This window comes from Galeopterus variegatus, unplaced genomic scaffold (assembly GCF_000696425.1).
Source record: "Galeopterus variegatus unplaced genomic scaffold, G_variegatus-3.0.2 Scaffold531, whole genome shotgun sequence".
Taxonomy (NCBI): domain Eukaryota; kingdom Metazoa; phylum Chordata; class Mammalia; order Dermoptera; family Cynocephalidae; genus Galeopterus; species Galeopterus variegatus.
In genome coordinates, this window is record NW_007726642.1 from 227,773 (window position 1) to 240,338 (window position 12,566).

The 12,566-nt window shown below is 41.2% G+C and overlaps 1 protein-coding gene across 1 annotated transcript in view; it reads left to right on the top strand.

The window, feature by feature from the left end:
- LOC103588185 (acetyl-CoA carboxylase 1-like) overlaps positions 1-12,566 on the top strand; it is a 154,415-nt gene that overhangs the window by 100,549 nt on the left and 41,300 nt on the right. Inside the window, exons 9-10 of the mRNA XM_008569806.1 lie at positions 10,341-10,484; positions 11,116-11,236. Coding sequence (XP_008568028.1) covers positions 10,341-10,484; positions 11,116-11,236 — 265 coding nt within the window. The remainder of the gene's footprint in view (positions 1-10,340; positions 10,485-11,115; positions 11,237-12,566) is intronic.

Genomic DNA, 12,566 nt, shown 5'->3' on the forward strand with positions numbered 1-12,566 from the left:
TTACTGATCCTTGAACCAGCCAGCTTCCCCCCCCCCCCCCATCAAAAAAAAATTTTTTTTAAAAAAATCTTATTTCTTATCTGGATTATAGAAAAGTAAATGCTATATGTTGTTGTTCACAATTACAAGTGGCCATAGAATTATAAATGTTGGGATTGGAAGGATCCTTAGAAATCCAACTACTCAACTGTTGCTTGAATTTCCTCTGTGCCACCATTGCCAAATATTAATTCAATTACGCTTGAAAAATTCAACTGAAGAGGAGCTCAGTACTTTTTCAGACAGTCCCTTTCATCTGCATAAAGTTCTTCCTTATATTTGGCTTACAGTCTGCTTCCCTATTCAGACAAACTGATTGCTCTTAAAAATAGTGTTCAAAATTAACAAAGAAACTCCCAGTTTTATGGTAGGACCTATGGAAAATTGAATGGAACCAAAATCTTTCCCATGTATTTTTGCGTTCAGAGTCTGGCCTTGCCTCAAGTACAAATTTAGTGAAGATTAAGATGCTATTCCAAGATAGAAAAGAAACTGGATGTGTAAATAGAAATCTTGCCAGTTAAAAATATGAACTAAGGGGCCGGCCCGGTGGCGCACTGCACTAGTGCGCCGCTTGAGAAGCGCGGCAGTGCTCCCGCCGAGGGTTCGGATCCCACATACAGACCGGTTCCCGCTCACTGGCTGAGCGAGGCACGGGGGCAGCACCGAGGGTTGCGATTCCGTTGCCGGACACAGAAAAAGACAAAAAAAAAAAAAAAAATGAACTAAGTAGTAATTACAAGAGAAACACTTAAAGCTTAATTTCACTTTGAAGTACTCTATGAAACCTTAATTTCTTAGTGGTCTCCTGCACAGTGTCATGCAAGACTTTTAGAGCCCGATTATCTTCTGCTTTCTCATTACCTGTCTTGTTGAAGGTCAGGATCCTAATACATGGTTAGAGGATAGGTCTTTTGGAGTGCCATATTTGTAGATAGCAGCAAAACTCATTGGGTCTCAGGTTTGGTGGAATCAGGAAAGGTGATATAGACCGAGGTACTCAAAGCCCTAAAGGCACACAAACAAAAGCTTAAACTGCTAGAATTTATTACCCTCTCCCCTCAGTGAGCAGTCTCTGGCTCACTTCATCCATGTGGAACTTTGTTATATCTCTACCCTATCTCCAGAGTGTCCATTTCAACCTCCAGGATTCTGATGCTATCTGAGTATTAGAAAGAAGAAATGCCTGTACTTCCCAGGTTCTGTGGCACGTAGGGTGTCTGCACTTTCTGCCTCTCATAAAACATTGCCCCTGACCTCAAGCTAAGTGCCCACTTAAGTTTGTGAACATGTGCTCTTAGGCAGAGCAGTTTCTTAAGCTTCTTCATTTTCCAGTCAGTCATAAGTTATACCTTTACATGTTAGATTTTTCTACACATGTTCATAGCTCTGTCTTTGCAGATTATTGTGCAATGGAAGCTTTGCTACTCCATCAGCCCCTCTTTTCTCTCTTTAACCTTCCTTCTCCCCTAACCCTAGCCTGAAACCCAAGTAAATTAGCTTCTCACACCTGCCCCCCAGTTGAAAAAAAAATCCCATAGTCCTCCAACAGTGTCTTGGATTTGCAGTCAGCAGCCATCTCCAATAACCATCAGGCTGTCAGCTTTTTAGCTCCCCACTACCTCCCACCTCCCCCATCACTCACCAGAGGAAAAAGAGAGCTAGAGCAAGAGCTTGAAATATATCATGCAATAGTGTATCATGAATTTGTTGTGAATCACAGCAGTGAAGCAGGTTTATTTATTTCTGAGACCTTAAATCAATACAAAGTAGGTCTCTTAGTTCTGAAGCTGGGATGGAGTGTGAAAAAATGAGCCCATTGTACTCTTAAAACTTTGGGGAAAGGAGATGACAGCTATATAATTCCATTTACCAGGCACTAGGGGCTTAAATGTGAAGGTGACAGGGAGCTCTTTGTGCATTTAGAGCACCGTATCTCCTAAATAAAAGATCTGTAGGCTTGATAGTGGAGCATAGCTCCAAGTTTAATAATCTCCAAGCCTTAGACCAAGCCAATATGTTCCCAAGTCAGAAAGGTCCCCCCCAAACACTCATAAATTAAAAGTGCAAGAACTGCACACATTGGTAGATTAGAAATGCAAGGACTCTGGTCTTTTCCAGGAGGAAGACAGACCTGGGCCCTGGCTGTGCACAGAACTGCTGTGTGAATATGATAAAGATGTAGGAAATGAGACTGTTTAGAAAACCTGACTCCTGGATGTTCATCATTCTAGGGATTGTCCCCTGTGCATGGACCCAAATCTAGTTATGTCTCCTCTCATTCAGAGTGACCATCATCACACAGTCTTATCAGCTAATGTACACAATAAGGAGTGTTGAATTATGAAAGGAGAAGCTTTAAGAGCTTTTTAGATTGAACTACAGATTACCATGACCAGACTTCAAGTTTTTCTGGTTGATTTTTGACTGATTCCTAATTTTAACAATGTCTCAGTGTCTGGGATTTAAGACCTTTAAAATAGTTTGCACATCCGAGAAATTGAGAAATCATTGTTGTCAAGGAAAAGAACCTACCCAAACTTAACCAACAGCCTAAGATACAAATATGAGAAATTAGGACCATTGGAACATATAATCAACTCTTGAATATCTTTATTTTCTATCTGACCCAATGATAAAATACACCTTTTCTCAACAGATAAAGCAGGTTTACGCAACTCGGTAGAGCAACCCTAATAATTCTAGCCTAGTTTAATTCTAGCCCAGGTAAAGAATTTTGAAAGGAAAAACAAACAAACAAAAATCAAAACCCAGAATTTTCAATGGGGAAAAGTAAAAAGATAGGAAAATTGAACCACTCATTTTTTTTTCCTGTGGTGTCTAGTATGGGGATCTGAACCCTTGAGTTTGGTATTGCAACAGTGCACTCTAACCAGAACCTCTTATTTTGCTTAAGAAAGCTGCTACACATTACAACACTAATATGAAAGACTTTTGCTTATAGTAGGTCAACTTGCTGAAAATACAAATCGAAGTTGAGTTTTTATAGAGCACTAAAAATTGTAGTTGTTCACATGCATTTATTGCATGCCTGTTATGTGTGAAGCTGTTCTGATGCTGTGGAGATACAAAGATGATTCCTGCTTTCATGGAGATTAAAATCTAGGCTAAAAGACAACAATAGGCTTAGAACACATTATTGTGTTCTAATAAAATAAAATTGCTGCCCACCAGATGTAAATGAGAAAACACAAACCAAAAGACTACAGAGATGAAGAGTCAGTGCTACTCCCCAAAAAGCCAGGGCCCAGCAAGCACCAAACTCCAGTGCCTAGCCACTGGTGGCACAACAGTCAGTTACACAGCAATCTGTCTTCGACACCAGCCTATCCAGACAATAGGTGTAACTGAAAAACAAGAATTTTTTAAGTTCAATTCTCGTCTTTAGAAAACATATACTGGAAGGCCGCCCGTGGCTCACTCGGGAGAGTGCGGTGCTGATAACACCAAGGCCACGGGTTTGGATCCTAACTGGAAGGCCGCCCGTGGCTCACTCGGGAGAGTGCGGTGCTGATAACACCAAGGCCATGGGTTTGGATCCTATATAGGGATGGCCAGTTAGCTTACTGGCTGAGCGTGGTGCTGACAACACCAAGTCAAGGGTTAAAATCCCCTTACTGGTCATCTTTTTTAAAAAAAAGAAAGAAAGAAAGAAAAAGAAAACATATACCTGATAAAAGTCTGGTATTCAGAATATATAAAGAATTCACAGAACTCAGCAAAAAAAACCCACAATAATTAAAAACATAGGCAAGAAATTTGAATAGACACTTCACTGGAGAAGATACAAGGATGTTAAATAAGCACATGAAAAGATGCCTATCGGGCCGGCCCGTATTTGTTTGTGGATTTTTTTCTTTTTTTGGCAGCTGCCTGTACTAGGGATCAAACCCTGGACTTTGGTGTTATAACACCATGCTCTAACCAATTGATCTAACTGGGCAGGCAATTTCCATATTTGGAATTAATTTATTGTCAGTACTCTCAAGTCCCAGCTAAATGAGCAGTTGATAGATCCCTGGGATCAATGATTTCTTTTGACAGTCAGTTTTGTCTCCAGAAGCCTACACTTTTCTCACACATTTGACAAGCAAACTATCATGTGGCTCTTCTCTACCCATTTACATTAAAAATGAATCTCTTCCTCACCCACTCCACCTTCAAGTCCTTATTGTTCCTCTGCCATCTAATTCATTCTATGCCTCAGTAAACAGAGATCCACCAGTGTTATTTCTGGCCTGTATCTCAGCCTCTTTTTGGCTAAATGTCTTTTTTTCCCCTATTGCTTGTAGCATAGTCACTTTGCCCCGACTTATCATTCAGCAAACCTGATCATTTCATAATTTGATGTTTATAGAGAGATTTTTTGGTCTTGCAGTAGATGATCTTGAATCCAAATGTGGCTCATGTCAGAGACTTTTTTCCCCTCCTCCAGCAGTATGTCACTGTGCCCTTTCTCTACGTCCCAGCTGTCAACCCAGCACTCCAGTTTGCCAGTAACAGTATTGGCAGTAAAGGTGGGTAAAAGAAGTTATAACCCTGTGGCTGTGTATTAAGAAACTGTATTTTGGGGCCAGCCCGGTGGCGCACTGGAGAGTACACCGCTTGGGAGCGCAGCAGCGCTCCTGCCGAGGGTTCGGATCCCATGTGGAGACCGGTTCCCGCTCACTGGCTGAGCGCGGTGCGGGCACGACACCAAGGGTTGCGATCCTGTTACCGGTCAGTAAAAAAGACAAAAAGGAAAAAAAAAAAAAAGAAACTGTATTTTGGAACCCCTAATATTCTTGGTCACATAGGTGCTCATCCTATCTCTCTAGAGATTTAATTTCATTCACCCTTGGATGTATTCCTAGAGAAACATTTACACAGTAATATGTGCTGCACCAGTTAAAATTGTTAATTGCAGATTGAATTACTTGTCAGCTTTTAAAAATGTAGTCCTCTCAAGTCAGGGAGGAGGCTGTTAGCAACACTAAGTAGATGAGCGAATGCATTTTTTCTTCCCCTTCCTCTTTTCTCTCCCCCTCCCTTTTCCTGTCTCTCATCCTTCCTCCTTTCTTTTGTCCCTGATTCACCAATTTTTCGCTACTTCCACTTATTCTTCCTCATATCTAGCTCTCTTTCTGCCTTAGCCAAACCTTTATCAATAACCTGAGAGATCTCAGAGTGACTTTAATATCTGGAATCATGGATGAAGTCCAGTGATGATGATTGCTTAGTAAATTTACAAAATTCCTCCTCAGATCCTCTTGAGAATGGAAATATTCTAATGAGGAGGATAGTAGTGAGGACTCGACATGTGTAACCTAATTCTTAGATGCAGGAGGAATTCTGCACTCCCTGCTTCTTTAAATTGAAGATGCCCTGACCCACCAAGGATTGATTTAAAAAGGGGGAAAGACCAGATCAAAGGAAGGAAGGCAGCAGTAGATTTCATTTTTTACTCTATTATCGATATGCATCATTATTTTTTACATCTTCAGCACATGATTGCAAATATTTGTTTATAATTCTGAAGGTCCCCAACATAATGTGTGTATCAGGACAAAAGCAAAAAATTGAGCTAATTGTATATAAGAAACTTGGAATTCTCAATGCCTGTGCTGACAAATATCCTGACAAATAAATACTATACTCATTCAGTATTACATAGTGATTTCATTTGCACAAAACCTCACAAGGCTCTGCCACTTCAGTCAAATGTCTAGAGCACTGGGAAAAGGAAGAACGTGTTTATCTTGATCTCCAAAAAGGGATTTAAGGGAGAGAGGAGGCAGTATATTAGACTGTTTTCATTGCCTGTCAGCTGTGGTAAACCTGAGCTGTCTGCAGTGACTCTAGATAAGCAGCAACAGCAGCAGAGGCCTTAGCATGTATGTGTGACTGCATTCATTTGTACTTCTTATGTATCTCAACATTTCTAAAGGCTATGTAGCATCTTTGGTGGAGCCTTTAACAATTGTGTCTCTGCTAATCACTGGCTTTCATGTGGTGCCCTTAATTCTCAGGTCTGCCAACTTCAATGAATGAAGTACTGGATGAGGCTTAAGTTTATATTGAGAGTGGGTAAAGATCCTCTTTCCTCTCAGAAACAGCCTTTATTTGGTTCTGTTGGCGTGGACACTCTTCAGCAGGGTACCCTAAGATGGTGCTTGTTCCTAATGTTTCATGGTATTGCTTCTCCACTTAGACCTTGAAGGCAACAAAGTGGGGTCTTAGGAGAGTCTCTCTGTTTGAATGGCTCCTGTGTTTAAATGGTTATTGATGCTAGTTGGGCAGATAAATTAAAAGTTTGTATCATGCAGTAGAAAATGTGAGAGGAATAATTTGGGAACTGAAGCGTGGCAAGTGACCTAATACAGAAATGCATATATTAGAGTTTAATGACTGATGAGTGAAGCTTACCTACTTCATGAAGATGTTATGTGATGAGAGTGGTTTTCCCCAAGTTTTTCTGTAGAAGGTTGGTAGGGCAACATATTGAGGAATAAAACAATGGTTCTATCTATGTGGGCTCTTTTTATATTCCTGGATTGTGAGGAAAATGGAGACAGACTGGTCAGACTCCCTCACCTCATATCCGGCTTAGCATGGCTCAGCCTGTCTATTGTAAATACATTAACTGTGCGTGTGCGCCCAGGTGTTCCTTGGTTATCTGACTCTAGTATAAAGGACAAGGGCTCTGATCCACTAAGAGGTTGGGTGCTGAGCTCGCATCCAAATAAAGTATGTCAACCTTGCCAGCGGCTCCCAGGATCTTTTTCCTAGCTTGTGACCTGCATGTAAGGGGATTGTGACCCAGCATGCATATGTGGAGTTTGTGTCCCAGTCTGCGTATAAGGGGTCTGTGACATAGTTGCATAGAATAGGTTTGAAGGGTCTGTGACCGAGCCCAACAAGTGGATGCCGATTAGGGTTTGTGTAACTATTCCAGCATGATCATTTCTGAGTCAGGCAGAATGGATTTTGTCCCAGTCCAGATTCTGCCTCCTTGGTTGGAGCTTTTGTTGTGAAGTATTCTGAAATCATTAAAACCACTTGAGTCAGCAGCGACCCCTATAAATCAGGAGCTATTGTATGTGCCCTTATTCTACTGATGCATACTTCAAACACAGGGTCATCGAAGGTGAACCAGGGGGTACTGCTTTCTTTTCACTGACTGTTAAGTAGCTATGTTTGTTAGCATTTGTTTGTGGTTAGGGGAGCAGCTTTCATTTTTGCATGTCCATCCCCACCCCACCCCCCCATATCCCAAGATAAGGCTGATCAGAGAAAGTTTATTTGTATACTCTCTTAGTCTCTCCTATAACTTTTCTCTTTAATTTCCAAATTAAATGAATCTTCTCTCATGACAAATATTTCTTTAGCCCAGAAATAATATCCTTGGTGTGTTAAGCTCTCATTAGGTTTCTTCTGAATTCAAAGGAGAAGAAATGTTGCCTTTTTAGAAAATGTCAAAGCAGGGCCGGCCTGTGGCTCACTCGGGACAGTGTGGTGCTGATAACACCAAGGCCGTGGGTTCAGATCCCATATAGGGATAGCCGGTTAGCTCACTTTGGCAAGCGTGGTGCTGACAACACCAAGTCAAGGGTTAAGATCCCCTTACCGGTCATCTTTAAAAAAAAAAAGAAAATGTCAAAGCATCAGAACCTAAGTTTTAGCTTAAAAAGGGAAGATGTGCTAAGTTATTGAACTCTTGCTCCTTCAAGTTTGTACCATTATTTTGTTAAAAATACAGAGTAGAATGGGTAAGTGGCACAGCATCTCTGGGAATAGCTTGGTTGTGGAATGAGGGAGCAAAGACCCCTGAGGTGGAGGGTGTATTTAAGCTATTAAGCAGCTCTTCATTTGCTTCGATACATTTTTCTGAGCTTGGTCCTTTATCGGCCCATTACTAATTTTGGAGCTGTGTAAGATTCTAAGTGGTTGGAAATTATCAAGTACATTAGGAAAGAAAATAGTGTTTCTGAGTAGAAAATGGCCCCAGCTCTCTCTTCTAGGCAGCAAGGAGTGCTTAGCTCCTGACATAGATTGTGAATATCAGATAGGCTCAGCACAGTGTCTCCTTTTTGTTCCTTTCCCCCCTTTCCAATTTTATTTTAATAATTAAAAATACTGCTGATCACACTGAATGACTTCTAGCAGAGAGGCAGTCTGTCCCAGAAGGACCAGTTGTGGGCCATCGGGTTTATGATGACCATAAAACCAGAGCCAGATCAGAGCGTGGCCTTCCTGAGTGACAGGGTTTCTGCCTCTGTCAGGGTCCTCCATCAACTGACTGCTTTGTATATTTGTTTTGGTTTGGTTTTTTGTTCTGTTTTGTTTCCTGGTGCATGTGTGAGTGTGCATGTGTGCGCGCATTTAAAGATATAAATGAAACAGGTATGTAATGCCCTCTGCCTGTTAGAAAGACTAAAGCCATAAAAATAACAAACGGTGTGTATTTGCTAGAATGTCAAAGTTATGAGTTTATTTTGTAATGATGTGCTCCTGCCTTCATGAGGTAAACTGGCCGTGGCGGAGGTGTTATTAGTAATATGGACTCAGTGGAGCAGAAAGTCAAGTGACCGAGAGATCAGTGTATCAGTCAGAGAGAGGGCAAATGGAAAGAGACAGCAGGAGAATGAGAAAAGAGCTGCAGCACCTGGGCTGAGATTAAAGATGGACTGAGAGGAAGATGGGAGCCCAGTGGTCTGAGATGATCTCCCCCATTCTTAGGGCTCTAAAAGGAGATTGGGAGAGAAAGGGAGCTGCCAGCACGTTTCTCAGCTTGGGGCTGCCTGTAAAGGCTTGTTCTCTGTGCTTCCTTATCAAGAAAAGCAGTAATCTGAGAGCAATTTTGCTTTCCATATTCTTTTCAAAAAAGTATCTTACGCCCTTCCTAGCAGAAGTTAAATGGAACCAAGGCTAGCAGGTTCACATTATGGTTATTACTTTGGTCACCAACTTCCTCAGCCTTTGGAGGGTCTTGATGTAGGGGCTCACCTAGCATGCAGGTGAACTTCTCACAGCTCCTAACAAGAAAGGGAAGAATGGGAATATACAGGTAGTAATTTGCTGGCCTTTAATTTGTTAGCTTCTTCCCAGAGACTGAAAATGAATAAAAGTTAGTAAGGAAGAAATTTCATGTCATCGTTATTTTTTAAAGGAGGAGGAGAAAGGGAAAAGAAAGATAAAATATAGTAAGTGCTCTACAACTGTTTAGAGCTCTCCAGGGTTACCCTAGATGACTGGCAATTACTACACACTCAGCAGTTTGCAATAGGCAGTGATCGGGCTGCCCGGCTTCCATCTGCTGGGTCAGAAAACCTCCCTCCTGAAAGAAATTATTAACCAATCTTCAAGGAAAAAAGAAACCCTACAATTTCCAAGTCCAAGAATATTTTTCTCCTTTTTTTCTTCTTTAAAGGAAACTTTGTTGTTTCCAATTGCAGGTGCCCTTTGACCTTACAAGGGTTAAACTCCCTCAGGGATACACTGGAGATTGAGGCCCTGAATTCCCTCTAGCTTTGGAAGGAGAGGGAGGGAAAGACAGAGGGGAGTGGGGAATTGGGTATAAATCATAGTCCTGCATCCAGCACACAAAGAGGACTTAGGACTCAGGGGTTCCTGTATGTATCATGAGTTGCTTCAGGATTTTGCCAGCCAGCATTCGGGCTTGTGGTGGGGGAGAACAGCATTAAAAATAAAATGTAAGATGGGCTGGCTGTTTAGCTCTGTTGGTTAGAGCATGGTGCTGATAACACAAAGGTCCGGGGTTCGATTGCTGTACCAGCTAGCTGCCCAAAAAAGAAAAAAAAAAAAAAAATCAAATGTAAGGAAAAAATAGTCCTTTAAAAAAATGAGTAGCCCAAATCCTCAAAGAATATTTAACTGAGACTAGTCACTAAAGATTGTCAAAAGACAGGCATGTTATCTTTTTTGTGTATATGCCTAACAACTCTCCCAGACCTGCACATGATGAGGTAGCCTATGCCTTAGGGTCCCACTCACCACTGCAGTTTCAGTTCAGAGTCGAAGTACGCTACACATATCTGTGGCAGAGAGAGAGAGAGAGGCTTGTTGGTTATTGAATTGCAACAGTACATGTGATTGTTAAAAGCCTTTTTTGTTTTCTAAGTTTTCCTTTTAGGGGGAAGTTCTAGATAATCCCTCAGAATATCCCACAGAGCCTGGAATCTCTGTCTTGTGAAGAAAAGACACAGTCCCATTTCAGTGAGAATTATGAAATAGGCTCTGCCTTTATTATAGAGACAAATTTCTCGTTCTCATTTCTCTAGGTCCTCGGGAGGGAAGTGTACACCTCCAATAATCAGCTTGGGGGCATCCAGATCATGCATAACAATGGAGTGACCCACAGCACCGTTTGTGATGACTTTGAAGGGGTTTTCACCATCCTGCACTGGCTGTCTTACATGCCTAAGGTGAGCCCTTCCCACCCAGCACTGACATAGCCTGCAGAACCCATCATTTCCACCACAGCTCACTGCCTCTGTGTTTGAGGTCTGGTATTGGTGAGGAACTTTTTATGAAGTACTTCTGTGAAAGCTGTTGATTTCTCTTTTTCTTTTTTGTTTTTCTATTTCTTTTCTCCTATGATTTCTCTTTTCCTTAAAGCCTTCTTTTGGCTCTTCCTTTAAAATGCCTTTGGATTTCATTAGTTAGGCCTCTTTCTAATGTTTTTCAGCCACTGAAGCCATCATGACCTATCTAGGCTCAGATCTCAGCATATTAAGGCTTCCTCCTCATTATGGTTTTTTCCCTTTGTAATAGCCATCCATCCTTCTGGGGTGCTTCCCAGAAAGCACGGGCACACTGAAATCAAGAGTCAAAATGCACCACTTTGTGCCAGCCTCCTAAACGAGTCTTGAGACCTGTGCATATTCCTTGGGGCTTGGCATGTAATTGGGATGCTTCTAGCTGATGATTGGGGCTAATGGGTGTAATTCTGTATGTGGGCCCTGGTGTCTTTATCTATAGCTATTATTGCTGAGTTGGATTATAGGACTGTTGTTCACTGATTGTTCTTCCCTTTCTCTCCCAATCTCCTTTTAGAGCATGCACAATTCAGTTCCTCTCCTGAACTCCAAGGATCCTATAGATAGGATCATCGAGTTTGTTCCCACAAAGACCCCATATGATCCTCGATGGATGCTAGCAGGCCGTCCTCATCCAAGTATGTATATGTTTTAGGAACCTGTGGTACCCTGGCTCTCAAGCTTTTAGTTTCCCTTTCAATCACTATCCAATTTTTGCATAATAGCACGTGACTAAGAAAACAGAGCTAAGTACCTAGAAATGAGAAAGATCCGAAAAATAGCTCTCTGAAGAAAAAGGTAGGAAATCCGTCATGAACAAATGAAAAGTAAATGAAATGAGATTTACAAATCAGCCATTGAGTCATAAGCAATGCAGATACTGATACATTTTTCTGTTTATTCTGTTATTAAAGCACTTATTGCTTAATGGGTTCAAAGATTTTAAAATAGTTAAATATAAGCAATAAAATTATAGAATTATAGGAACAGAGTCTTTGACCATCTTGTCCCTATAAACAAATTGAGATTAATCAGGTCAGTTTTATTTTTTTATTTTTTATTTTTTTTTCCTTTTTTTTTGTCTTTTTTCGTGACCGGCAACGGATCGCAACCCTCAGTGTCACGCCCGTACCGGACTGGGACCGGCCACGGGATCGCAACCCTCAGGGTTGCTCCCGCCCCTCGCTCAGCCAGTGAGTGGCCGGTCTGTATGTGGGATCCGAAGCCTCATCGGGAGCGCCACCGCGCTTCCCAAGCGGTGCACTATAGCAGTGCGCCACCGGGCCAGCCCAATCAGGTCAGTTTTAGAAAGTGTCTTTGAGACCCTTAAATGTAGGGTCTTCTCAACAAACAATTGCTAAGCACTCACCCCACATGTGCCCTTTTCCTATGATATTGGTAATAATATTGGTACTTGCTTCAGTTATTAATGTAAGGTTACTTTGTAAGACAATTTATTCATGTAGAGATTATCTGGGACTTTTAGTTCTATAAATATTTAGAGTGAAAACAAGCCCGTCCTTCAGCTTTATCTAATATATCCCTCTGCCTTTGAGCTGATTTTACCTAACTTAAAAATAACTAAAAAAGAGGTAACTCTATGTAAGGCAAACATACATTCTCATTTGTCCTTCCATTTGGCTGCTCTAGTAAACCGTACTTATCTGGAGGTTCTTTTGTGAAGCCTCAGATACCCCTGATACATTTTAAATCTATTTTTTCAGGTTGTGTGAGGAAGGGTTTGTTCTTTTTTGCATGTTTATTAAAACCATTTCAAAGAAATACATATATATAAAAGAAGAATGGGTTGCAGAAAATATTTTATTAAATTTAAGAGTCATGATTGCTGAAAGAAAAAGAAGACAATAAACTCTTGTGGGTACAGTACCTTCTCTAAGCCAGGTGGGACTATAAAGCACTTTCACATATATTATCTTATTTGAGCTTACTACCTCTGAGAAATAACCA